The 25,985-nt window shown below is 39.7% G+C and overlaps 3 protein-coding genes across 4 annotated transcripts; 2 read left to right on the top strand and 1 right to left on the bottom strand.

Moving 5' to 3' along the window:
* The first annotated feature begins 8,756 nt into the window (after nt 1-8,756).
* LOC142540406 (nematode resistance protein-like HSPRO2) lies at nt 8,757-10,377 on the top strand. Its single transcript, XM_075646533.1, has one exon. The coding sequence runs from the start codon at nt 8,839-8,841 to the stop codon at nt 10,213-10,215; it is 1,377 nt and encodes a 458-aa protein (XP_075502648.1). The 5' UTR covers nt 8,757-8,838; the 3' UTR covers nt 10,216-10,377.
* A 470-nt stretch (nt 10,378-10,847) lies between these two features.
* LOC142540407 (CST complex subunit TEN1) lies at nt 10,848-25,139 on the top strand. Of its 2 annotated transcripts, XM_075646534.1 has the most exons (4): nt 10,848-11,059; nt 11,154-11,292; nt 24,362-24,512; nt 24,830-25,139. In XM_075646534.1, exons 2-4 carry the CDS (start codon nt 11,189-11,191, stop codon nt 24,947-24,949), a joined length of 375 nt encoding a protein of 124 aa, XP_075502649.1. In that variant the 5' UTR covers nt 10,848-11,059; nt 11,154-11,188; the 3' UTR covers nt 24,950-25,139. The 2 variants fall into 2 exon arrangements, with proteins under 2 accessions (XP_075502649.1, XP_075502650.1); XM_075646535.1 differs by lacking the exons at nt 10,848-11,059; nt 11,154-11,292 and adding an exon at nt 11,299-11,503.
* On the bottom strand, nt 19,055-24,355 carry LOC142538238 (uncharacterized). Its single transcript, XM_075643603.1, has 2 exons — nt 22,934-24,355; nt 19,055-22,866 (listed from the first exon to the last, which is right to left on the bottom strand). Exon 2 carries the CDS (start codon nt 22,151-22,153, stop codon nt 19,055-19,057), a length of 3,099 nt encoding a protein of 1,032 aa, XP_075499718.1. The 5' UTR covers nt 22,154-22,866; nt 22,934-24,355.
* Nucleotides 25,140-25,985: the final 846 nt, after the last annotated feature.

The following is a 25,985-nucleotide window of genomic DNA, read 5'->3' on the forward strand; positions in this document are numbered from 1 at the left end:
TTTGCAAATTTGAAAAAGAAAAGTCTATAACAATTATTTTTCAAGTATTTGCAAACACTACCTAAAATTGTGTTCGACTATTTTAACTTAGAGCAGCTGTTTTAATCCATAAATCTTTTTTTTAAGATACTCTGCATTTCCTCATTTCTTTTTGGCGTCACAGCTGGTTTTTTTTTTTTTTTTTTTTTTTTTGTATAAGCAAATGTGGAACAATTTTGTTACTAATTACCAAACAAATTTCAGTTTTTTAATTTTGTTTGTAGAAAAGGACTAAAATATATGGAGTGTGCTAAGATAATATTTGATAGCCCACCATGTGATTCATAAAACCATTTTTAGCCCTCTTTCTATTTTTATGTGTAGATCAATTTTGAAAAGTAATAGGCCAATTAAGTTATAACGTGAAGAAATATGTATATATATTATATTATTTAACATTTGAAAACAAAAAAAATTCCATTTTAGACAATTGGCATTATTAAGGCTACAAAGGTAAATTAACAATTTGAGGCACTTTTTACCTTTTTATTGCAAAAATATACTTATTTAAATTTGAAAACAAAAAAATTCCATTTTAGAAAATTGGTATTATCAAGACTACAAAGGTAAATTAACAATTTGAGGCATTTTTTACCTTTTTTATTGCAAAAATATACTTAAATACTCTTTCCTCTACATAGATAGCATATTTTTACTCTTATCATATGCGATCAGAATCCACTTAAGTCTCCATGTTATTATTCATCACTCAACGATTGAGTTGGTGTAAATTTTCAAATGTCTCAAATTACGGTTCGGATTTCAAGGTACAACTTGTCTGCAAGATGTCTCGAGTTCGAAACCCATTGACAATTGCTCCAACTAAAAAAAACTAAATTAGATGTGATGACAAAAAATGACTGGTCTCATGGTTATCCAAATTTTATGTGTAAACCAACTAGGAAACATGCTAAGTTTATAATAAAATATTTAGTTCCAAATGAGTATTACAAATTTATAGAAACATGGTGTGTCCCCATTTCAATATTGTGAACTAAATTCATCCGAATGTTATTTTTTTAAAAAAATGACCACTAATAACGGGTTTAGTTTTCCATGGGCCTTGGGTCCAACAAGAGTAATTAGGGAAGGTACTTTAATCCAGAAGTCATCTTCACAATATGAGCCCGTTAGGCGAATTTGTTGGCCTCTCTCTTTATGGGCCTCAGAAGGTCCACTAAGTTATATACTTATTATAATTCATCAGGGATTGATCGTAGAATTTGATATATATATAAAAAACTATGTCTTAATCATTGTAAGTGCGTAACAAGTCTGGTTTCGATAATTTTTAAAATTTTAAATACAATAAATTTATTTAAATTTAAAACAAATGGATGATATCTTACAACTCCTTACGTTCCGGTCCTGCTTTCGATTGCGATAAATTTTACTTTGGTCTTTTTTTTTTTGTATGGTGAAGGTTTTATATTAGTAAAATGTATCAAGTATTTCCAAAAATCACAAGCACCAAAATGGGTCAAGGGCATGTTGTATACCATTTATGGTCACATGCATAGGAAGATGGTTTATGTAGAATACATACTGTACACTGTGTGTTTATCCAATCCATTTGCTTGCGCAACTTGGCTCTGCCAAAGAGCCCCCATCGCATGAGTTTTATGGTTTATACTTGTCTCTTTAGATTTGATACATCTCACTTTGCCAGCTTTGGGATAGGACTTTTTGTCTTTTAAATAATATTATTATTGTGCTTCCGTACCATGCATCTCAATGGTCGTTGATTGGTGGATGAATTATTCTATATATTGCGTCTAATCAAATTTGGGATTTGATATGTTCAAAGTCTCTTATTCGTCGAATTTAATGTTCAGAAATTGTACATACATGTGTTTGAATAATCTTTCGAGCTAGTTTTTAGGTAGATTTTAGTTCAACTTTATGATATTAATACGGTATCAAAAGTCATATACGTCGTTATGTGTTGTATTACTCTTATAAGTCATCTATTGATCTCTTGTAAATTTCATCATCCAGTTGTTCATTTGTTTCTGATTATGAAGATGATGCGTTATATATCACATATCGATTGAATTAAGTTATTAGAATTTTATACATGAATTTAGATAATCTTAGAGCTAACTTTTGATTGAGTTCAACGATAGTCTATGATTTTGACATGTCGAAACGAATAAAGAAAAATGATTTTGCCAAATAATCGATATATTTCGTGGTGATTCAGTTGAGGAAACATTAATAAGTTATTTAGTGAAAATGGTTGCTTCGTCAACACCTAACAATTGTCGACGACCATTAAAATATATATACGTATATAATAATTTTATGTTAATGTTGTTATATTCCAAAACTCAGAATCAAAGATAAATACATATATATTGGGACCCAATCCCTGAAGAAATGGGCGTTGATAATTGCGCGACCTGGGATATCTTTTTAAGATATCATTGGAGAATTTCCACCCGCAACTGCCGCTTGGCTATCAAAAAAATGAGTGAATATCTTGTAAGTTGTAAGACGATCTTACGAATCTTTATTTGTGAGACGAGTCAATCCTATAGATATTTATAATAAAAAGCAATACTTTTTCATGGATGATCTAAACAAGAGATCTGTCTCAAAAAATACGACTCGTGAGACCGTTTCACACAAATTTTTATCATAATAAATATATAAAACTATTTATCCAAACATACAAGACTCGAGTCACTCAACCCTAAATCAAATGATTCATGCATGAGTTTTGATCTATAATTTATTTCATTTTTTACATAGATTTCAATGGATGCAGATTCTATCGAAACTAATATCGACAATATTTATTTTATGGATTGAAAATAAAATTTTAGAGAAGACGAGAACAGTCATATATATATATGTATGTATGTATGTATGTATGAGAAGGTAGACAAATGTGTGTGAATATTCAAAAGTGGATAAGTAGGATCGGAGGGCAGAACATGGGGATGAAAAAAGAAGCCATACTGGTCACGAAACATGCTTGCTCCCTAGGAAACAGGCGCAGCCTATTTTGACCAACTTCCAATCCTCTAAATTAAACCTTCTTAATTTAATTTTTTTTAATATAGTTCCATTAATATTGAATATACGTGATGGTTTTACGAGAGTCGGAGGTAGAAAAGGTGCCCAATCCCGAGCTCAGATCTCAAATAATTGATCAAAATTATTCTACAAATTTCACCATCTTCCTCGTTACTTAAAAAAAACGAGTCACGAGTGCAATCTGATCCATTATCAGATAACAATCCCGAGCTGCTTGCTAAATCATTGGCCTTGGTGGGACTCAGGTTTTATCAAGGAAGACCATCAATATGATAATTAATATACCAGCCATTGGAATTGAATAATAAAAGATAAAATAAAGTTCCTTTCAGTTGGACATAAATTCTTTGATGATCTTAGATTCTACGGCGTGATCAAATCCATCGACTTTCGAAGCTAGCTGGGAACATACGGTTTGTTTCAACCTACCTGCACGGGCAATGAACGGCCCGGATCACTCCACATGAGTGATCCGGGCACATCTCCCTGTAAAAAAAAAAAAAAAATTGGCTCGAAAAAATCCGAGCCGTTGGATCGAGGGGTAGGGTCGACCGAACCCATACATACGGGGACGTATATAGGACGCGTAAATCTATTAAAGTCAGAAGCGCAACAGCCACTCAGCCAATGTCGGGACTCCACTTGTCAGTCACGTGATCGGGCATGCCGCTTTTAAATGGAACGGTGCCGCATTACGGCATGTCACATGATGGGCCGGTGAGTTGGACGCCACCAACGGTTATCATAATCTATATTAAAAATGAAGCCAAGGACATCATTCATTTTATTACATTAACTTTATGCCTGCATAACATATTTTAAAGTTAATAATCCATCTTTAATTTGATGTTAAGTATCTTATTATATATAATAATAACTTCAATTACAATCTAAATTAATATATTAATGTTGCATTTGGATCGACTGATTTCGAATATATTTAAATGTATTTTTATAGATTTAGATAAGTGAGATAATAAATTAACTCAAATCTAATCATTGCATGTTCGAGTAGTGTTTCAGATTATTTAAGATAGTTTTCATGTTCATCCAATAATAAAACATTTGAAATTCATTTTATTTTATATAAACACTTAATATATTTCATTTTTATCATTTCAAATATAATCTAAAGTTTCCGAGGTAATCACCATAGGATATAGCAATGAATATTCATTTACATGTTTAAATTGAACACCAACTATTCTTCCATCACCACACAAATTGTTCCTCTACATTCAAAATTCAGCTAATTTACTTGATTAACACTTTATTAATTAATAATTAACCGCACGCGATTTGACTAATATTTCCTTATTTTGAAATAGGAATTATCAAACGAGAGATAAGTCGCAAAAAGGCACGATTTTTATCTATTTAATATTATGGCTAAAATTTCGTTGCTATCCACTTTCTAATATGCTTATTTTACTAGTCATGTTTATTTTAATTTTTCAAAAACTAGGATTAAAAAAAATATTGGCAAAAACTTGTGTGAGACGATCTCACATATCCTATTTTGTGAGATCGATCTCTTATTTGGATCATCCATGAAAAAATATTACTTGTTATGCTAAGAGTATTACTTTTTATTGTGAATATCGGTATGGTTGATCCATCTTACATATAAAGATTCGTGAGACCGTATCACAAAAGACTTACTCCAAATATATTGGTCAGAAAAAAATAAAAAGAAAAATTAAAAACCAATCGAACAATCGAGAATCAGGTTAAGTTTGATCCAGCCTGGATTATGCGATTCCAAGGCGTAGCAGGAGCACGTGAGCTGGATCTCTCATCTACCGTTGATCTGGGAAGATCCAGCTTCAGTTAAGAAGACAAGCGGCAGAGACGGAGTCCAAGTGGCAACAGCTTTGCCCACCTATGTTGAAATTAGACAATCTTTACGTTGACCAGGTCGTCAACACGTATCTTGAACTAAAACGAATTTAAACGTCGTCGACTGACATGATCAAATATAAATGTAAATCAATAAAAATCAAATATAAAAATACTATTTCAAACAATACATAAAAATCAAAGCACATATCTTTTAAGACATACAAGAAAAATCAACCTTGCAAAATTAACAAACTTTCGTCAAACTCCTCTTTATAAGGTTATATTTAATTTACGACTAAGCTCACCACATATACTAAAGAAAAAAAAAACAAATTCGTCGTATCTCCCCGTATTCGAAATAAAATATTTGAAATTTAGAGAACTTAATCCGGCATACTCGCTCGTCGAATAATCTATTAGGTCGTGTCTCGGAAAAATAGTCGATAATCGAGATGAGTAAGCTCGAAACACAAAGAGAAACTCTTTTACAAAATTTTAGTTTAGTTCTTGTGAGTTTAGTGGTCTTTATCCTTTGATCTGATTGTACTTGTCAAGTTGCTTGGGTCACAGCGACCATTAATAATTTCGAATCAGGATAGAGTATTACTTCATTTGTCGCAACTGAAAATTCAAATACATCAGATTTAGCGGCGGACTCAGAAATATGGTTCTATCCGAGTTAGAATTTTTAACTATAGAATCTTTTAATATTTTAAATTGATTTACCCGTACTACTATGGTATTATTCTAAAATTATACAAAATTTACGTATAAATTTTTATTAAAAAAATTGGACAAGTTCGGGTACATATGTACGTGACTCCGCCCCTGACACCAACTCTACAGAAACAGAGAATGGATTACCATCATATAATATATCATTTTACATGTCAAATTTTGAATTTCAAAATATGAATTAATTGTTCCTTGGATTGGATATATAAGCCTGCCGAACTGGGACCCGAATAATAAAGCTAAAAACGATTTCACATTTTTATTTTTATTTAAAAATCATAGGAGTTTATTTTTCCTTGATATATTTAAAGTAATGTTTTTGAAACAAACGTGGAATAATACCAAGATGTAGTGACTGTAAATAATGAAATTATGTTTGATTGATGTATTTAAATATTTGTTTTGATGGACAAAATTCATTTAATCTCATGGATTCTTTTCGAAATCACTTCTTTCATTTCAAATCAAATTAACGTAACGACAATTTTTTAACAAAATCCAAGTGAAAAATGATGAAACGTGATTGGTCTCACTAGGCTACGGACAAACACGACTCGCGACAAATTTCAAATTCACAAAAGCATTATCCTTGTATATATTCCATGCACACACTGAGCAAAAACAAACTTTCACAACCTCGACCCTTCCATTTAACAACTTCAAATCATTTCCCAATTTAAAAGCATATTCTCTAAATCCTTCTAATAACCATCCAAGATGGCAAATTACCTTTATTCAAATCCTCGTTGTCTCTATTTTTGTTCGTATTCGGTCAATGCACTCTAACTTCATCCATAATATTGGGTATAATGATAAAAATTGGGTCGTCAAAAAACTCCAATAATATGATTAAAACATTTATTAGAGATGAATATGCACCGTCTCATGTATATATTTTCATGAAACGGATCAATTCGGTCAAAAAAAATTAGTATTTGCTCATGAGTCGTGAAGTTCGTTTCACGGTCTCATAAAAGTTTTTGTAATTACGGATTATTAGAGACAAAGAGTTAACTCAAATTACAACGAACACCACTTTGAACACAAAGCTAAATATGTTTTTTTCCCATAATTACGGGCACATTTTGAAGACTCGACTACTTTTTAGAAAATGTAAACTACTTAAAACACATGAATTTAGGGGTCATTTATTTTTACACGTCTCGATTTATCCAGAGAAAAAGGCCATCCACAATTATTTTTTGGTGCACCAAACGAGTCCTCCAAATAAATGAAATTTCATCCTTGCCATATTCAATTCCATCTTTACTGGATATTTATTTTGATTATGTCTCTTGTGAGACGGTCTATCGAGATTTTATATGTGAGACAGGTCAGTCTTACCGATATTTAAAATAAAAAGTAATAATTTTAACATTAAAAATAATATTTTTTTCATGAATGATCCAGATGAAAGATTTGTATCACAAAATACGACCCGTGAGACAGTTTCACACAAGTTTTTGTCATTTATTTTTCCACCCGACAAATAATCTTCATTTTTCTTAACCTACCAACATTGCGTATGTGTTGATAAATTTAATAATTGTTTTTTTCTTGCAAAATATTCAACATATATACTAAGTAATAATAGCCTAAATGGGGAAATCATTGTTTATGCCGGAAACCATGCTCATTGCTTTAATTGAGCCAAGCAACTTGCTCAAGATGGCTACCAATAAACTCACCCTTCTGCCTTAATTATATTATTATAAGATTAGATATTTTCAAATTTATTCATAGACTAATTTAGTAGTAATATTTAATTAGGGATGTCAATGGGTCCGGGTTTAATTTAAACCCGCAATAGACCTGCACGTATGGGGCGGGTTTGGGCATACTAAATGAGTCATGGGATGGGTCTCGGGTCCAATTTTTCAGACTCATCCGGGTATGGGGTGGGTCATGGGTCCTATAATATCCGCCCCATACCCGTCCCATATATGTGGATATAAATATTCAAGGGTTTTAGTTTTATTAATTTTCATTTTTTTAGTAGTCCACCCCAACCATAACGGTCTTAGCTATTCATATGCCAACTGTTGCATTTGAATCTTCTTTTAGCAATAGTAGAAGAATAGTTGGTCCTCATCTTAATAGGCTTAATCCAACGACTTTGGAGGCATTGATTTGCTCGCGAAGATGGTTGTGGGGTGAGGTGAAAGATAAATAAATCACAGTTTTATTTTTTTATTGTAGTTTCATTTTAATTTTGTTATTGTACTTTCTCTCTTTAAATTACATTTTTTACCGTTTTAAATTACAGTTTTATTTTTCAATGTACTTTCTCTCTTTAATTTTGTAGTTAATTTTTCAAGTAGTTTACCAACTTGTCTCACCATTCTTGATGAAGAGGAAGATGATCCCGAAGAATGTGGCTGAAATATTGCCTACTCGCTGATTTTATATTGATCTGTTTAAATTATGTTATGACTTATTTTTGGGGATGACAAGATTTTTTTTGGAGAGTTAGTAATTCTTTTTTCTATGTAATTCTTTAGGTCGTGAAAATAATTTGTTTGTTATTATTAAGTGTGGTTTAAGACATGAATTAATTTTCTATTGTGCTGTATTTAGAGGTTTTTTTGTTTCATAATTGAATCATTTCATTCATGTGAGAAGAAAGATTACCGTTTTTATTTTAAAAAAATTCGGATTTCACGGGTCTCACGGGTCTACCCAGCCCCGTTTCGTATTCGAGGTGGGACGGGTCCGAAGAATATTTAACTGGGGTGAGACGGGTAATGGGTGAAAGTTTTCTTCATGAGGTGGATCTTGAGTTTAGTCATATCCATCCCATTGACATCTCTATATTTAATGAAATTATTGTTATATAATAATGTAAATTAATTGTGGAATACGAACCCCTGGGTCTAAATTCTAAGCGAAGGACAGTTCGGGAATTAAAAATTTTGGACCTAATCCATACTATATCCGTATATGGATAAGGTTTTACAAATTTTTTGAATATTTCTGTTTGACCCTTCGAATTTATTAAAATAACAAATCTTCACCGCCGCGCCATTGGAAATTCTACCTTCTTCATTCCACACGGCTTTCCCCTGTTCTTGTCGCCCACCCTTTCCCTTCTATAAATACCTTTATTCTCTCGATGTTGTTCTCAATTCGAAAAAAAATTAAGTCTGGGGATTCTTGATTTCTTCTTTCTTGTTATGAAAAATGGTGGATTTGGATTGGAAAACTAAAATGGTTTCCTCAGAAATCACGAATAAATCGCCGAAGCTCTCTAGTAAGCTCCAGATTTCGATCCCGCCATCGAAAGTTCGTGTTTCTGAGCTGTCCGCGGCGTCTGAATCGGCTTGTTCGGCTTACGATCACTATGTTAGGCTGCCGGAGCTAAAGAAATTATGGGATTTGAATGATTTTCCGAATTGGAAGAGTGAACGGCTTTTTAGACCGGCTTTCTCCGGTCTGGAAATAACCTTCCGGCTCATCTCGACTGTTTTGTCTGACCACAGACCATATGCTAACCATCGGGAATGGCGGCGACGACTGGAAGCTCTGGCGGCGAGTGAGATTGAGATTATATCTACGTTGTGCGAAGAAGAGGAGGAGAACCTGGAGACACGTGGAACGATCCCGATAGTTGACTTGACGTCATCAGGGGGCATGTTTTTGCGGGAAAACAGCTCGGCTGAGGTGTGGAAGCTTTCCGACGATACCACCGTGGTTAGCCAGGTGAGCGAAGCCGGCTTGCTTCCACGTCTCGCCACGTGGCACAAGTCCGAGGATGTTGCGCGTAAGATCCAGTACACGATCGAGTGTCAGATGCAGGGTTGTCCGTTCACCCTCGGCTTGGGGGAGCCGAACTTAAGCGGCAAGCCAAGCCTCGACTACGATGGCATCTGCAAGCCGTCGGAGCTTCAGGCTCTAAAGAAAAGTCCGAACGATGAAATCAAGAACCGCGAGAACTATACAGTGTATTCCACGCATCAGATCCTGGAGTCATGGATCCGGGTAGCGAGACAGCTCGTGGAGAAAATTTTTGAAGAAATTTCCTCGAAAAGATTCGAAAGAGCCTCTGGATATTGTTGGATTCTGGAAAAAGTGTGGATGGTTTTGAATCAAGTGGAAGACTTGCATTTTCTCGTAGATCCCGACGATTTCTTGAACTTGAAGAATCATTTCTCAATGAAAGTGAATTCAGGGTCGGATCTCTTCTGTTTCAGATCTAGAGAACTCGTGGAGCTCACCAAGAGTTCGAAGGATTTGAAGCACAAAGTCCCGGCGATCCTGGAAGAGGAGGTTGACCCAACTGGCGGGCCAAGGATTCAAGACGCCGCCATGGAGCTGTACAGGAAAAAGCAAGTGCCGGCCAAGATTCATCTCTTACAAGCCATGCAGGCGGTGGAGGCTGCGGCAAAGAGGTTTTACTTCTGCTACAAGCAGCTACTGTCGGCCTCAATGGGGAGTTTGGAGGCAAAGGGTAGCGCGGAGACTGGTGATACGCTGAGTCAAATATTCCTGGAGCCGACCTATTATCCAAGCTTGGATGCGGCGAAGATATTTTTGGGTGAAAGACGGAGGAGCCACTGAAACGGAAGGCCGGGACCGTGATCCTGCGTGGGTTGACGGAGTTGAATTGTTTGCCGGAGTTCTACATGGATATACAAATTTGTTTTAGCGGTAGGAATTGTGATTTGTAAAATTTCAGGTTATTGTCATTTCGTTTTATGAAATTCTTTGATTATAGTGTATGGATTTAAGATTTAAAAAAATAATCATAATTGATATGATTTTCGGAAAATCTCACGTTTATGCTTTGATTGTTTCTTACATTAGAGTTATGGGGAGAGTGATATTTCAATTTATGTGAACGAATCATATTATCCGAAATTCTAAATTACGGAATAGATCAGAAATACGAAGCAAATGTAATATTTCAAAGTTTGTAACGGTGGTTTATAACTCATCTGGATAAAAGTTTTAATTTTGAGACGATGTATCAAATTTAAAATCCAATTATAACAAATATATCTCTCAACTTATAAAAAAATCAAATACTAACTAAATTGAGTTCAAATTCAATAAGAAAAAAATTAAAAATAGTGCGAGATTAATAAAGGATGGAAATATACTCAAAGACTATTTATTAATGCGAAGAAAGATCTAAAAGTGGGCCTTCACTCTGGACTACAAAATTAAGGTCCAGCGGTATGTGTTTGGGTCTTAGGCGTGTTAAATTGGTCAAGATTCCGCCATCGCCAGGCTCCATTGTAATTTTCCCTTCACCTCTCGATTATTTTTCTTTTTCTATCCCCATTTCTATATAATTTTCTTTGAATATTTAGGCTTTTTCTTTAATCTGCCAACTCGAAGTTCTGACCAAACTGCAATTGGGGGTAACAGTATACCGACGCCAACTTGAAGAAGCCGAAAGGTAGGTTGTATCATTGTAGCTTTGATTTTTTATTTTTTATTTCATTTTTAAGTAATTTTGTGAACTCGTGACAAATTTGCGGGGAATCTTTCAGGTAAAAAAACTCGCGCTGTATTTGAAGTGGTCGAAATGTCTGCATCGGCCGTAAATTCTGGTGCATTGGTTACTTTGCAAGAATTAAAACCCTCGTCGCCAAATTTCAAGCCAGGTGGCGCCTTTCGCGTTACTGGAAAGTGGGTATTCTGTCATATCTTTTCTCCGTTAATGTGCTTCAACAATACATCTCAAGCTAAATTTGTTTACTGTCACACAAATTGTTACGAGGCGACATGATATTGGCGTAATTGAATTTAATAGAACCTTTCTGGCAATATGGAAGGTGATGGAGGCTAATTGTCCCTTCGATTCGAGCCCCCTTTCACGGATGTTTGTTATGTATAAACGGTGAAGTATTGTTTTGGCTTTATGCGCCTTTTGAGGCTCGAATGGTACTGGCAACTTTCTTAGATATATAACATTTTAACAAAACTTCGAGTTAGTGGGAGGTGCACCAACAGTAGTTTGCTCGCTACTCAGGAGTAAGCCTTGAATTCATATATATTTATTGGGTGCTGGGAAACAAAATTTTAGAATTAAACCTATAAGGTACATAATAATACATGTTGTACAATACACGCATCTCTAGAATGATATTTGATGTGATCTCGTTAAAATGGGTGAGCCGGATACGGGGCTCCAACGGACCAAATCAATAATTTATAATGTTTGGGAATTTGAGTGAAGATAATGGCTTGGATCAACACCTGCAAACAAGAAAGTAACTCGTGAATGGGCGCCGGAGGGATGTCCGACGTGACCACTCCGATGCTTAAGTCAGCAGGTTTTTAGATGAACACAAGCAATATTTGAGGGGAAATATGTAAGTGTTTTTAGTTCAAAGATCTCAGAATCATTAAATGACTTTAATACCTGCTATTTATAGTGGAAGAATGGGTAGTTACCTCGATTATCACACCACCTACTAAGTCGGTTTATCATACTAGCTTCTGATGACTTCTCGGACACTCCAAACCCAAGTGGTTCTGACGGATTAGACTGCCTGTATCGATCACACTCGAGTGTGGTGCAATTCTCGAGGTGGCCTGGGTAGTTGGTTACCTGGGTACCTGTATGAGAAATCGGGAGGAGGAAAAGTACCCGGGCAGTTGGCTTCTGATCCGGGCTATTCAACCGATAACCCGGGTCATCATTAACCCGGAAATGGGTCACCATTAACCCGGACCTTTACAGGGGTATCACCACACATCCTAAAAATAGTCGGGCTAGAGCTTGACTCGCTGTCCCGATCAGTCATGCATTTTACTCCACAACATATCCCAGAGTGAATAAGAGCATTGGGTCTCTAAATATCCTGCAGAAGTGAGGAGGTGTCAGGTTTCCATATCTCTCAGGTTTTGAACATTCATCGTTTAGTACTCTCGGGAAATCCAATGAATGTCATTATGCTGCATGCGTTAACAGTGATACCGTCGAAAATTTGTTCGTATTCCGAGGTAATAATGAGCCTGTTTCCTCGATATCCGTACACGTCTTTTCATCTGCCTGCTCAATTTCCTAGATTCCCTCTGATCGTCCGATTGGATTCGGATCAACGGTGGAGACTGATTCCTTCCTATATATATACAGTAACCCGCTTACCTATTCTCCTACATTCCATCAATTCAGTCCTCAAGAAGTGCAATGGCGGGTTCCAGTGGTTCGAAAGCTCCCGACATGGCAGCAGAGTTAATGCAAGCAGCTTTTGAGAAACGGAAATCTGAATTGGAAGATGAAGTCTTCCAAAAGATCCTCCATTACTGGGAGGAGCTGCAAGGACTTCAGCTTCTTCACGAGTGGGAGGAGGCTATCACTCCTGAGCTGGTGGCCAAGCTTGCAAAGTATCGGGAACGCTTGCAGATTTCTGATACGGAGGACCTCTTTGAGGACGACTTCCTCCTCCAACTATTGCTTCATAAAGAGAGGAGGACGCTGCAGAAGATTGCCGACTCCGCTAGCTTTATGAAGGCGTTCACTGGTAGCTCTGTAAAGAGTTTTGTGATTAAGTGGATAGCCTCTGTAGAAGAGGAATTTTTTAATGTAACGGGTAAAAAATTCCCGGAATAATAATAATAATAATAATAAAAATGCTTATCTAGTTACTCTTATTGCCCGTATTTCATTGCCACCGCATGATATATGTATCATAAAATGAATCAGAATAAATATCCAGAACTGATAAGTGACCAACTGAAAAAAAACGGGCCCTAAAATTCCCCATGCTCAAAATGAAGTACTGGGGCCTTACTCTTCCCGGGATGAAGATAAGATGCCGGGGCCTCAAACCTCCCGGGCTTAAGAGTAAATGCCGGGGCCTCAAACCTCCCGGGCTATAGTGAGATCTTGGGTAACCCACGGGGTGCCATGATAACGCGTGCCCTTTCTTTCAACGGTCAGGAACGTTTCGTATTTCGAGGAGCCGATAATTCTGACATTTTTAATTATTGCGTGTGTCCCGTCATATGCCTGGTACAATTTTCTAGGCAAATCGTGGTCGTCCACGCATGCTTTTTAAATAAACGGCTGAGATCTTCCCCCACCGCCTATATATACTAACTAACAGGTTTTCCAAAAATTACTCTCAAATTCGAAACTGCAGCGAAGCTCTTGCGAATTCTCTTCTCGAGACTCTATTTGTGCGAAATCATTTCCGGCAATCTTCCACCGCATATATCGTCGTAAGTTTTCTTCTCTTAAAATGTCTCACTCCACTTCTTCCACCTCAGGAGCGAATGCGCGAGGCTCTCCTAGCACTGAGTCTTCCGCACTTCGTTCCGATTCTCCCCCCTCTCCCCCACGTCGCTCCATCACCCAACCTTCTAAAAAACCAGTGGCACTTCCAACCAAACCTCTCTTTTCTAAACCTTCATCTTCTGGCCCCTCCCGGGCCCGAGCTCTTGCGAAGAATAAGGGTAAGGGTAAAGCCAAGGTCTCGAGTCCTCGGGCGATCGAGATCCCGGGAACTCCCTGGTTCTCCTCTATGCGAAGCGCCTTACGCTCGGGGGCAGATGAGGAACTCCGAGCGCTGGGCAATATTCCTTCTTCCGTTTCTATCTTGATACCTGGGCCTTCTGATAGGGCCGATAACCCTCCTCCAAGGTACACAACTTTCTTTCGGGACCAGGTTAGGAATGGTCTTCGATTTCCCGTTCATCCCTTTTATATTGATGTTGCCAAATTTTTTGGTGTACCTGTCAATCAACTTCATCCCAATTCTTTCAGGATTATGGCCTCGGCCTATGTCCTTTTTAAAATGAATAATCTTCTCATCACCCACATCATCCTTCACTATTATTTTTCTTGCCATTTCGGGGATAATGCATTTTCCCTTAAATCCCGGCTAAACACCCGATTCCTTGATGACATCCCTTCCTCTCAAAAGGGATGGAAAGGAAGATTTTTTTACATCCAACTCCCGGGTCCTCTACCCTGTCTAACCCGGTTTCTCCCTTCCCTTCCCCAACAACCTTCCCTTCCTCCATCCTACAAATTTGAGGAGCCTTTCCTCATGAGTCAAACCCTTGTGGAGGGACACAAGTACTCCTCTTCCATCCTTATCTCAGAAGAGAACTTAGTGGCCTACGGGTTGAGTTCCTGGGCTGAGGACCCCATAGACCGGGTAATTGATGAGGTGGCTGGCTCGGGCTCTCAACCCGGTACATACTTTATCTTCTGTGCTTCCTTATTTCTTTGTCCTGTTTATTTAATGTATCATAACCCTGTCACTCCTCTATGCAGATAACTTTGAGATGCAAGCAGCTTTTGCTAAAAGGCGTGCAGCTGAGAAGGCAGCCCGAGAGAAGGAAATGGCGGCTCGCCGGGCAGCGGCGGAAGAAAAGAGACAACGGGATGCAGAAGCGGCAGCCTTGAGAGCTGAGGTGTCCCGGGAAGAACCTCCCCAGGATGGCGCTTCCCGGGCGATGACTGAGAACTCGGAGGAATCTGAAGATCTCATTCCCATCAATCAGAGAAAACGAAAAGCTACTGCAGAACCCAAGCTGGTTATTCTCAAAGACCCTCCCGAGGGTGACCAAGGCGCCTTCCGATCTGCTCCACCTGCTCCTCCCCCACCCAGTCCAATGAAGAACCTTGCCAAGAGCTCCCTCCAACCGACCAGCTTTCTCTAGCCAACATCTTCTTCGAGGGAGCTTCCGCTGTTGGTGTTAAGCGCTTCAAGAAGGTGCTCAGCCCTGCTGAGATAGCTATCCTGAAAAGCACTCCTTCTAGTGTGAGGTTTTTGGAGGGGTCCAACCGTCTTTTGTCTGTAAGCTTTATTCTTTTATTTCTTTTCCCTTTCTCTCCCTCCCCCTTTTTTCTTTTTTAAGATTCCTTCTTGTCCAGGCTGCCCAGATGCTAGTTTCGGCCTTTGAAGAGGTGGCAGCGGTGGCAACCAAGAAGGGTAAGCAAGCCCGGGCGGCTCATGATATTCATGACCATCTCCAAGGAGAGATGGCCCGGGCTCAGAAGCTTCACGAGGAGACAACTGCCAGTCTCCAAGCTTCCTTGGAAGCAGCTAATCAAGAGCTGGCCGCGGCTCAACTTTCTCGTGATGAGAGCATAGCCTGGGAGGAGGCTTCTCAGAGGCAAACTGCGTTCCTGGCATCTCGGATTAGCTATCTCGAGGATGAGGCCAGTGCCCAGCAACATCGAGCCGAGATTGCTGAAGATAAGCTTAGACTTCTTCAGCTGACCCATGAAGAATGGAGGGCTATTTTCCTTCAATCGGCGGAATTCAGGCAACTGTTGAAGATAGGGCATACAAATACTTTACGATTGGCTTTGAGAAATGCCAGGAGCAATTTGAGGAGATAGGTCTGATTCCAACAGATAAGGAGGGTTTTCCCGATATTGATAAGGCCATTGCTTCCCTTCCCAAAGATGATGCTATCGAGAAAGAGGCTGAGAAGACTCCCGGGGAATCCGGAGAACCATCAGGGCAGCAGACTTTAGAATAGGCTTGTAACTTACTCTGTATTTTTTTCTTTGTATTTCTTGCCTTTGAACTTTGTAAGGAAATGTTGATTTCTTTCCATCGCTGTGCCTTTTTCCATATGGTTTTTGACAATTTTTCCGCAACCCGGGTAATGCAATAACTAATGATTATTTCTTAGTACGAGAAAACGGTAATTTCAATCAAATACCCGGGGTCCCGGTCCATACGTTAAATAAGTTGCTTAACTAATACTCCAGATGTAGAGATTTAAACCTGAACTCAAAAGGAGTTTCTTGGATTCCACAAACCAGGGTGTAGCCATGAGTTTTTAAGAAACGAGATTCGGAGCCTTGGGCCGGGGATCATGTCTCGGGACTTGGGAATGGTCGAGGTGTGGTGCCCCGAGCCAGGGTGTAGTGCCCTGGGCTTTTTAAGAACCAAGGTACGGAGCCTTGGGCCGGGGATCATGTCCCGGGACTTGGGAATGGTCGAGGTGTGGTGCCCCGAGCCAGGGTGTAGTGCCCTGGGCTTTTTAAGAACCAAGGTACGGAGCCTTGGGCCGGGGATCATGTCCCGGGACTTGGGAATGGTCGAGGTGTGGTGCCCCGAGCCAGGGTGTAGTGCCCTGGGCTTTTTAAGAACCAAGGTACGGAGCATTGGGCCGGGGATCATGTCCCGGGACTTGGGAATGGTCGAGGTGTGGTGCCCCGAGCCAGGGTGTAGTGCCCTGGGCTTTTTAAGAACCGGGCCATAACAGCTCCCGAGATATAATAACAAACGCAATACTCTGAGAAAATATTTTTTTTATTGATTTCTTCCATCAAACAATTACATTTATTATGCATAGTACTTCTTTAAGTTAAACACATTCCAAGGCCTTTTGAGGGGACGTCCCTGCGCATCTTCTAAATAAAAGGATCCCGAGTTGACTCTCCGAGTGATTTTGTAAGGTCCTTCCCATCGGGCTTCCAGCTTCCCAACTTCCCCAGCAGGGTTGACTTTTTTCATTACTAAATCCCCAACTTGGAAGTCTCGGATGCGGACCTTCTTGTTATATGATTTCATCACCCGACTTCTGTATGCCTCCATTCGAATAAATGCTCTGTTCTTTTTTTCTTCTATTAAGTCTAATTCCATGGCCCTGCTCTGGTCATTGTCCTCCGGGTAAGATTCTATCCGGGAAGAAGTCTGCCCGATCTCTACTGGAAGAACTGCTTCAGAACCATATACCAAACTGAAGGGAGTTTCTTGAGTAGGTGCCCGGGGAGTAGTTCTGTAAGCCCATATAACACTAGGTAACTCCTCCACCCAATTTTTTCCTTTACCTTGAAGTCTTGCTTTTAATGCTTGCACAATGATTCTATTGACAACTTCTGTTTGACCATTGGCTTGAGGATATGCAACAGAGGTAAAAGATTGAGTGATTTTCATTTCCTGGCACCATGACGTAATTCCTTTACCTTGAAATTGTTTTCCATTGTCCGAGATTATTCTCCTGGGCACACCGAACCGGCACACAATGTTCTTCCACAAGAATTTCAATACTTCCTGCTCGGTGATTTTTGCTAAAGGCTCAGCTTCAACCCACTTGGAAAAGTAGTCAACAGCTACTAGTAAGAATTTTTTCTGAGCCCGGGCAACCGGAAAAGGACCCACAATATCCATGCCCCATTGATCAAAAGGGCAGGATGCCCAAATAGGCTTCATGAGAGTGGCCGGGCTGTAGCTGAAATTTGAATGATGCTGACAGCCCTCACAAATCTGGACCAAACGAGCAGAATCTTGTTTTAAGGTGGGCCACCAGAATCCAGCAAGCATTGTTTTTCGAGTTAAAGACATTCCTCCGAGGTGCTCGGCACAACACCCCTCATGAATCTCTCGGAGAACATAATCCACCTCTTTTTCATTTAAACACTTCAAAAGCGGTCCTTGGAATGATCTTCTGTACAAAATTTTATTTAAGAGAACAAACCTGGGAGCTTGTCTTTTGATCTTCTGAGCTCGGGCTTTATCCTCAGGGAGCTCATGGTTCGTAACGTACGCGATCAGCGGTGTCATCCATGAATCTTCAGGCAGGGGTGATGCTTCTTCCTCCGTAGAGAGAACCAGCCGAGTAATATGCAGCACCTCCCGGGTATTAACTTCTGATAAAGAAGCAGCCATTTTAGCCAAAGCGTCTACCTCACTGTTTTCTTCCAGGAGTATTTGTTCAATACTCCAATCCATGAAGCTTTCTGCTTGGGCTCGAATGAGCTGTAAATATTTAAGCATCCTGTCATCCTTAGCCTCATAAATGCCCTTTATTTGTTGAGTGATGAGCTGTGAATCAGAATATAGAATAATCCGAGAAGCTCCAACTTCCCGGGCAGCTCGAATACCTGCAAGAACAGCCTCATACTCAGCTTCATTGTTGGTTATCCGGGAATCAATTCTTAATGCTAATTTGACCTTTTCTCCCAGGGGAGACACTAACACCACCCCTACTCCGCACCCCACCAGGCTAGATGCCCCATCCACTGACACTTTCCATAACTCCTCTTTGCTGGGCTGGATCATTTCAGATAAGAAATCTGACAAAGCCTGCGCTTTAATGGCCACTCGGGGCTTGTACTCGATGTCATATTCCCCCAACTCTACTGTCCATTTTATCATTCGCCCGGATACTTCAGAGTGAGTCATGATCCTACCCAGAGGACTATTGGTAAGAACAATAACCTAATGTGACAGAAAGTAAGGTCTTAGCTTCCGGGCGGTCATGACCAGGGCCAAAGCAATTTTCTCCACTTCGCTATACCGGAGCTCGGGCCCCCTCAGAGTATAGCTGACATAATAGACAGGTTTTTGATCAGTTCCTTCCTCTTTTATTAGAACAGAGCTGACAGCATACTCTGTAGTGGACATGTAGACATATGATTTTTCTCCAGGTTATGGTTTCACCAACACCGGGAGCCCGGCAAGATGAATTTTCAAGTCCTGGAAGCCTGTTCACATTTCTCATCCCATCCGAATTGCTGGGCCTTCCTTAAGACTTGGAAAAAAGGATAACTCCGGTGTGCTGATCGGGAAATAAATCTGGAAAGGGAAGCAATTCTCCCAGTTAGCTTTTGTACCTCCTTGACAGATCGGGGAGATGGCATACTTAGCACAGATTTGACTTTCTCTTGATTCACCTCGATCCCTCGGTCTGTCACAATGAATCCCAAGAATTTGCCACTCTTCACGCCAAAAATACACTTGGCAGGATTAAGCTTGATTCCATAATGCATGAGAGTCGCAAAAGTTTCTTCTAGATCACTAATAAAGCTGGCACCCTCCTGAGATTTGGATAGAATATCATCCACATAGACTTCCACATTCCGTTCCAGCTGCTTCTCAAAGACTTTATCCATCAGACGCTGGTAAGTAGCCCCTGCATTCTTCAACCCGAAAGGCATTACAATATAACAAAATGTACCTCCTGAGGTGATGAAGCTGGCTTTGTCTTGATCTTTTTTAGCCAGGGGGATTTGATGGTACCCCTGGTATGCGTCCATGAAACTTAGCAATTCATAGCCCGAGGTGGAATCCACCAGCTGATCAATCCTGGGCAGAGGATAATGATCTTTGGGGCACGCCTTGTTGAGATCGCGGGAGTCTACACACATGCGCCACCTCCCGGTAGATTTGGGTACCAAGACCACATTCGAAAGCCATGTGGGGAATTGAATTTCCCGAATGTGGCCAGCTTTCAGAAGCTCCTTAATTTGCGCGTCAATCACTTTGTCCTTTTCAGGGCCAAAGTGCCTCTTTTTTTGTTTTACTGGGTGAGATCCTGGGAGGATGTTCAATTGATGTTCTGCTATCAAGGGAGAAATCCCTGTCAACTCCTGTTGGGACCAAGCAAACACACGAATACTAGTTTTTAAACAATGAATCAGACTGACCCGAGTGGATATACTGAGATCTCGGGCCACCCGGATTTGCTGGCCTGGTCCGATTTCTATTACTTCTTGTTCTTCTTCTGCCACAAAATGCACCTCTCCTCTCCCCATCGTTCTTTCCCCGTCCACCCTTGCCTTCTTCCCTTCCTTCCTTGTTCTACTCTGATCAGCCCGGACTGCCTCCACATAGCATTTCCGAGATGATGGTTGATCTCCTCGGACTTCTCCCACCCGAGCTCCTACTGGAAATTTTATCTTTTGGTGGTATGTGGATGCTACGGCTCTCAATTCGTTCATAGCCGGTCTCCCCAAAATGATATTATATGATGACGGGGAATCCACTACTGTGAATGAAGTCATCACCGTCCTCTTAAGATCCTGAGAACCCAAGGTTAATGGCAACATGATCTCCCCTTCCGGGTAAACCATATGGCCAGCAAAACCAAAGAAGGCAGTCTCCACAGCCTCTAGGTGGTAGCCTTGCAAATCCATCTGTACAAAGACATCTTTAAAAATTACATTTACAGACCTGCCTGAGTCCACAAAGACCCGTAGAATATCATAATTCGCCACTCGGGCTTGGATCACCAGGGCGTCGTTATGGGGCAGATTCACCCCTCTCAAATCTTCCGGGCCAAAACTAATGATCGCCTCATTCCTTCTTTCTCCCTCTACCTCCAAACATTCCCTCCTGCTTCTCCCCTTCCTTGCCCGGTTAGAGTCTCCATCAGTAGAGCCTCCTAATATCATTTTGATCATTCCTGTGGCAGGGGGCGAATTCTTTTTTCTCTCGGGCTCAGGCTCCCTTCTTCTACTGGGCTCAATCCTCGGGATATTCCTCACACTTCCTCCTCGAGCGCTGGATCCTGGTGGCCGAGATGTCCAAGGTGGCACTCTCGGCCTCTGGCTATTGTTACTGGGTCCCGGGATGGAGGGTGAGACATAATTCCCCTTTAGTGCCTTGCAGTTTTCAGTGTTATGGTGGCATACTTTGTGAAAAGAGCAAAATCCACTCTTTTCTGGCCGGGATAACTGATGATCCGGGGCCAAATCTCTGCTGCACTCCTGCACTTCCCTCTCCCGAGCAATTTTCAGAGGCACGTGGTGAGAAAAGTGCCCTGTATTGCCTCTTTTCTGTCCCCTCTCCTCGGGCTTAGACATCCGGTCTCCTTTTTCCTTTCTCACAGCCTCCCTCTTCTGTTTCTGGGCCTCCACCATATTGATATATTTTTCTGCTCGCGACAATAGATCCTCGAAATCTCCCGGCACCTTCTTAGTCAGTGACTTGAAGAACTCACCCTCTCTCAAACCCTGGGTGAATGCAGTAGTCTTTGTTTCAGTGGCGCAAGTAGGGACGTCTAGGGCCACTCTGTTGAATCTTCTGATATAGGCCCTTAAACTCTCTTCTGGGTTCTGCTTAACTTCAAAGAGACTAAAAGCAGTCTTTTTGTACTTTTTACTGCTGCTAAAATGGTGTAAAAACACCTTCTGGAAGTCTCCAAAGGAACTGATACTTTGGGAAGCCAAGCCTTCGAACCACCTCTGAGCTGAATCCACCAGTGTTGTTAGGAACACTTTGCACTTGATTCTATCAGTGTAACAGTGCAACATGGCCATATTTTCAAACCTGGCCAGGTGTTCCTCCGGGTCTGCATTGCCATCATAGTCTTTCACCTTCGCAGATTTGAAATTTCTAGGAAGAGGCTCCCGGACGATGATATCAGAAAACGGGCATCCTCTCGGGACTGCCCGGGCAACGCTCCGTCTTTCCAACTGTCCTTCCAAGACCTTCATCTTCTGCCTTAATTCCAACAATTCCTCTGCCACGGTAGGAGATTTGGACCCAGCGCTGGATCCCTCGTCTTCTCCTACCATCTCGTTATCCCTCCTTCCCTGCCCCTGCTCCTGCTCCTGCTCAAATCCCTGATCATGTCCCTGTTTATCACCGGGTGGTGTGACAGGGTGAGAGACCTCCTTCCTGGCCATAGCTAGCACAACGGCATCGGCCATCATTTTCTTTAACTCTTCAGGGGTCAGGGTAATGAGGTTTGTTCCAATGTTATTAACATCAGCTTGTCTTGAAGTTTGTCCCCCATCACCCTGGGCGTGAGAATCACCCTGGTTGGTTCTTCTCGTACGAGCCATATCAACGTCTCGAACTCAGTGATTTCCCACAGACGGCGCCAATGATGTGATCTCGTTAAAATGGGTGAGCCGGGTACGGGGCTCCAACGGACCCAATCAATAATTTATAATGTTTGGGAATTTGAGTGAAGATAATGGCTTGGATCAACACCTGCAAACAAGAAAGTAACTCGTGAATGGGCGCCGGAGGGATGTCCGACGTGACCACTCCGATGCTTAAGTCAGCAGGTTTTTAGATGAACACAAACAATATTTGAGGGGAAATATGTAAGTGTTTTTAGTTCAAAGATCTCAGAATCATTAAATGACTTTAATACCTGCTATTTATAGTGGAAGAATGGGTAGTTACCTCGATTATCACACCACCTACTAAGTCGGTTTATCATACTAGCTTCTGATGACTTCTTGGACACTCCAAACCCAAGTGGTTCTGACGGATTAGACTGCCTGTATCGATCACACTCGAGTGTGGTGCAATTCTCGAGGTGGCCTGTGTAGTTGGTTACCTGGGTACCTGTATGAGAAACCGGGTGGAGGAAAAGTACCCGGGCAGTTGGCTTCTGATCCGGGCTATTCAACCGATAACCCGGGTCATCATTAACCCGGAAATGGGTCACCATTAACCCGGACCTTTACAGGGGGTATCAATATTGTATTGCCCGCTTTGAGCATAAACTCCTGTGGATTGGTTTTTGGACTTTAGTCAAAAAGGACTCGTAACAATGAAGAAGTTTTTTCATCTTATTATCTCGTGATCTTTTGGACTTTAGTCAAAAGGACTCGTAATAATGAAGATGTTTTTTCATCTTATTATCTCATGATCTTCTTCATGTATTTTCAATGTGAGACTTTGGTTGAATTTTCAATAATCTTCATTTCAAACGAAGCACCATCATTCTTCTCATGGTCCGGCATCTCCTCAATCCCATCCGCCCATCCTCGAGCCACTCCTCTCCAATGCGTTGGGAGCGCACGTTTTATGTGAAATACTTGGAGTACCTACCTTTCATCGTGGATTTACTGATAGTCTTCACCTCCTTCATTTTAAGTATCCGAGGATTCCACATACATGGTTTGATTTCGATCATGGCTCTGATACACAATGTAAATTATGTATCATAACTTTTGAATTTGTAATCTCGTGGCTCTGATATCATCTTCATTACGACTTTCTTGAAATCTTTGAGCTCCTGGAACATCGGGTGTCAACAGTTTTATACGGTTGACAAGCTCTATGAGTGTGCTCTGAAATGTCTATTCAGTTTGCTCATTGACCTTTTGTTTTTTATGCTCTATGCTTACAAATATAGCTTGTTGCATGATTTAAGCCAACGATATGAATAATGAGGTGGCTTCTGTGGTTTGTGGAAGAAAACATTATAGGCGCACTTTGCGAACAATGCATTACATATGGTCCAGTTTTAGACTATTCTAGCTACTAGTTAGCGTCAGTTTTATATCTTCTCAAACGTGTAGTCTGGTTTTCCTTCATTGTAAAGTTAGAAAAAAATTGATGGATTTCCCAAATGAATCTTTCATGATTGATCTAGTCAGCCTTCCTACCGAAGAGCAATTATTATCCTTCTAGGACAATGATTGAAACATGATGTTTCAAACATTAAGAAAAGAGCCATACTTTACTCTCCTCAGGATAAACTAGCTATGATTGTCATGAATGTTACCCTCAAGGACGTGTACAAGATGGCTATTGGGTTAGCCATTTTCGTTATTACTTTCCGAGTCCAGGGGACTATTACTGCAGTTGGTCAAAATAGAAAAACGATGAGCTGTTAACATGAAATGAGCCAATCTTTTCTTGTTGCGGCATTCACCTGAAGTAATTTTTGACTCTTCCCAAGAAAAGTTTATGCAGATTGATGTACGATTTAGAAGACTTGAGATGCGTCATTATCATTAATTATAAGTGCTTGCCATTACGATTTGTATCAGGGCCATGGACTAGTGTTCGATTTTCATGAGTTGTAGGTTAATTCGTGTGACACTAATGTCAAGGGTGAGTAACCATCACTACTAGAGGAGCAATCCAAATGTGGTGTCTGGGTTGATATACGGACTAAAATATTTGAGCTACAATATATTTTGCAAACCGGCTAGCTCTTGATTCTTACTTATTTTGAAACTCAGTTATGTTGCTGTAGCCTACTTTTCATTATCATTAAGAATATCGAGTGTATTTTCCCCTCCTAGGTTGCAAGAATATACTTTGGAAACCGCAGTGGCTGTAGTAACTGATGGAAATGCTAGCTTAAAAGTTGATACTCAGCGCTTGAACCTCAATCTTCGACCTGGTTCTCTCTATCAATTTATTGGAGAACTTCATATTGAACCCAGTAATGAGGTAATGAATTTAATTAGATTTTAATGAAGTTTAAGCAAGGATAACTTGCATCTTGGCAGCGGCAGAGCGAGAGGGTCTAGCAAGATCAGCCGTCACTCATGCCATCCATATTACATTTTTCTTTATATATTTATACTTGTCTTGTAACATATAGCTTAAATTTTTTTCTGCTCCCCCTCCCAAGGTTCTTAGAAATCTTAAACATTTAATATCTCCTACCTGTACATTGATTTCTTCCTCCATTGGTGCACTTCACCTGTTGCCATCATGCTTCACATCTTAACAAATTGTTTTACAGGATTAGTATTTTTTTCTAGGCAATTCTGAAAGCTCGAGTTGGCAGAAATGTGGATGGATTGGACCTGAACCTCTACCTTCAGTCTATGCAACTTTTGAGAGAGTTTCAAGCCGCACAGATCAGCAGTTGGACAGCTTAATTTTCGGGGAGACTTGTTCAAGATATTCAGTTCACTTTGTCATGTTTACCAATAGCAGGATGTGAAGAATCCTTGCTTCAAATTCTGGAATTCTAGTTCTTAAAATCTTTAAGCTTTGATCGAAAAAATTATTATTATTTAGGGAGTATTTGTAAAATATTATACTTTTATAGTAGTGATTAAGTTAAAACGTGGGAAATCTTCGATAAATAAGTAATTTTTCGATAAATAAGTACTTTTTATACTATTTTTTTTAATAAAATAACAAAATACCTTTTTAAGAAATACATTTTTCTCTCCATTTATTTAAATGAAAGTTAAAGATAATTTTTAATTAGATAAAAATATTTATTTTGGATGATAGTGTTTAGAAATATTTCATTTATATACCATAATATTATATTCATTTTTTAAGAATTATATAATCGCATTCGGTATTCAGCATTAGCTAGCTTTGATGATTTTATAAATTGAATTAAGTCAAATTTGGGGTTAAAAGAACATTAAAAACTGGTTTTTTTTTTAAATGAAAAGTATAGGTTCACTGATTAATTTTTTGATAGTGTTTGAAAATATAAATATGCAAGTCTAGATTAAAGTATTTATTCCAAAAAAAAAAGAAAAAAGAAACATAAATATACACTATCAATTGATTATTGGTCAGTCGTTTGCATGTACATATAATTCGCAAAAAAATGAAATTTAAAAATATATTTTACTGATATTTGACAGTTCAATAAATTAAAATAAACCGACATATTTGACTTGTGGAGGTATGGATTACAGTTAGCAAAAGGAAAAGACAAAAGCCACGTGGGATTATTAGATAAAATTACACATGTCTTAAATCCATCAAACCATATGTTCGGGGACACGTTATCAGACCAATTGGACCGCCCTTTCCCACAAATAATAAAATAATAGTAACGTATCTAATAAATGGAGATTTTTTTTGCTTCCAATTTAGGTCGTAAGGTCACGAGATTTTTTTTATAATTTTTGTTTTTTAGTAATTTTTCAAGGCTGCAAGTATCCA

Source organism: Primulina tabacum, chromosome 3, assembly GCF_025594145.1.
Source record: "Primulina tabacum isolate GXHZ01 chromosome 3, ASM2559414v2, whole genome shotgun sequence".
In the NCBI taxonomy this organism is placed as follows: domain Eukaryota; kingdom Viridiplantae; phylum Streptophyta; class Magnoliopsida; order Lamiales; family Gesneriaceae; genus Primulina; species Primulina tabacum.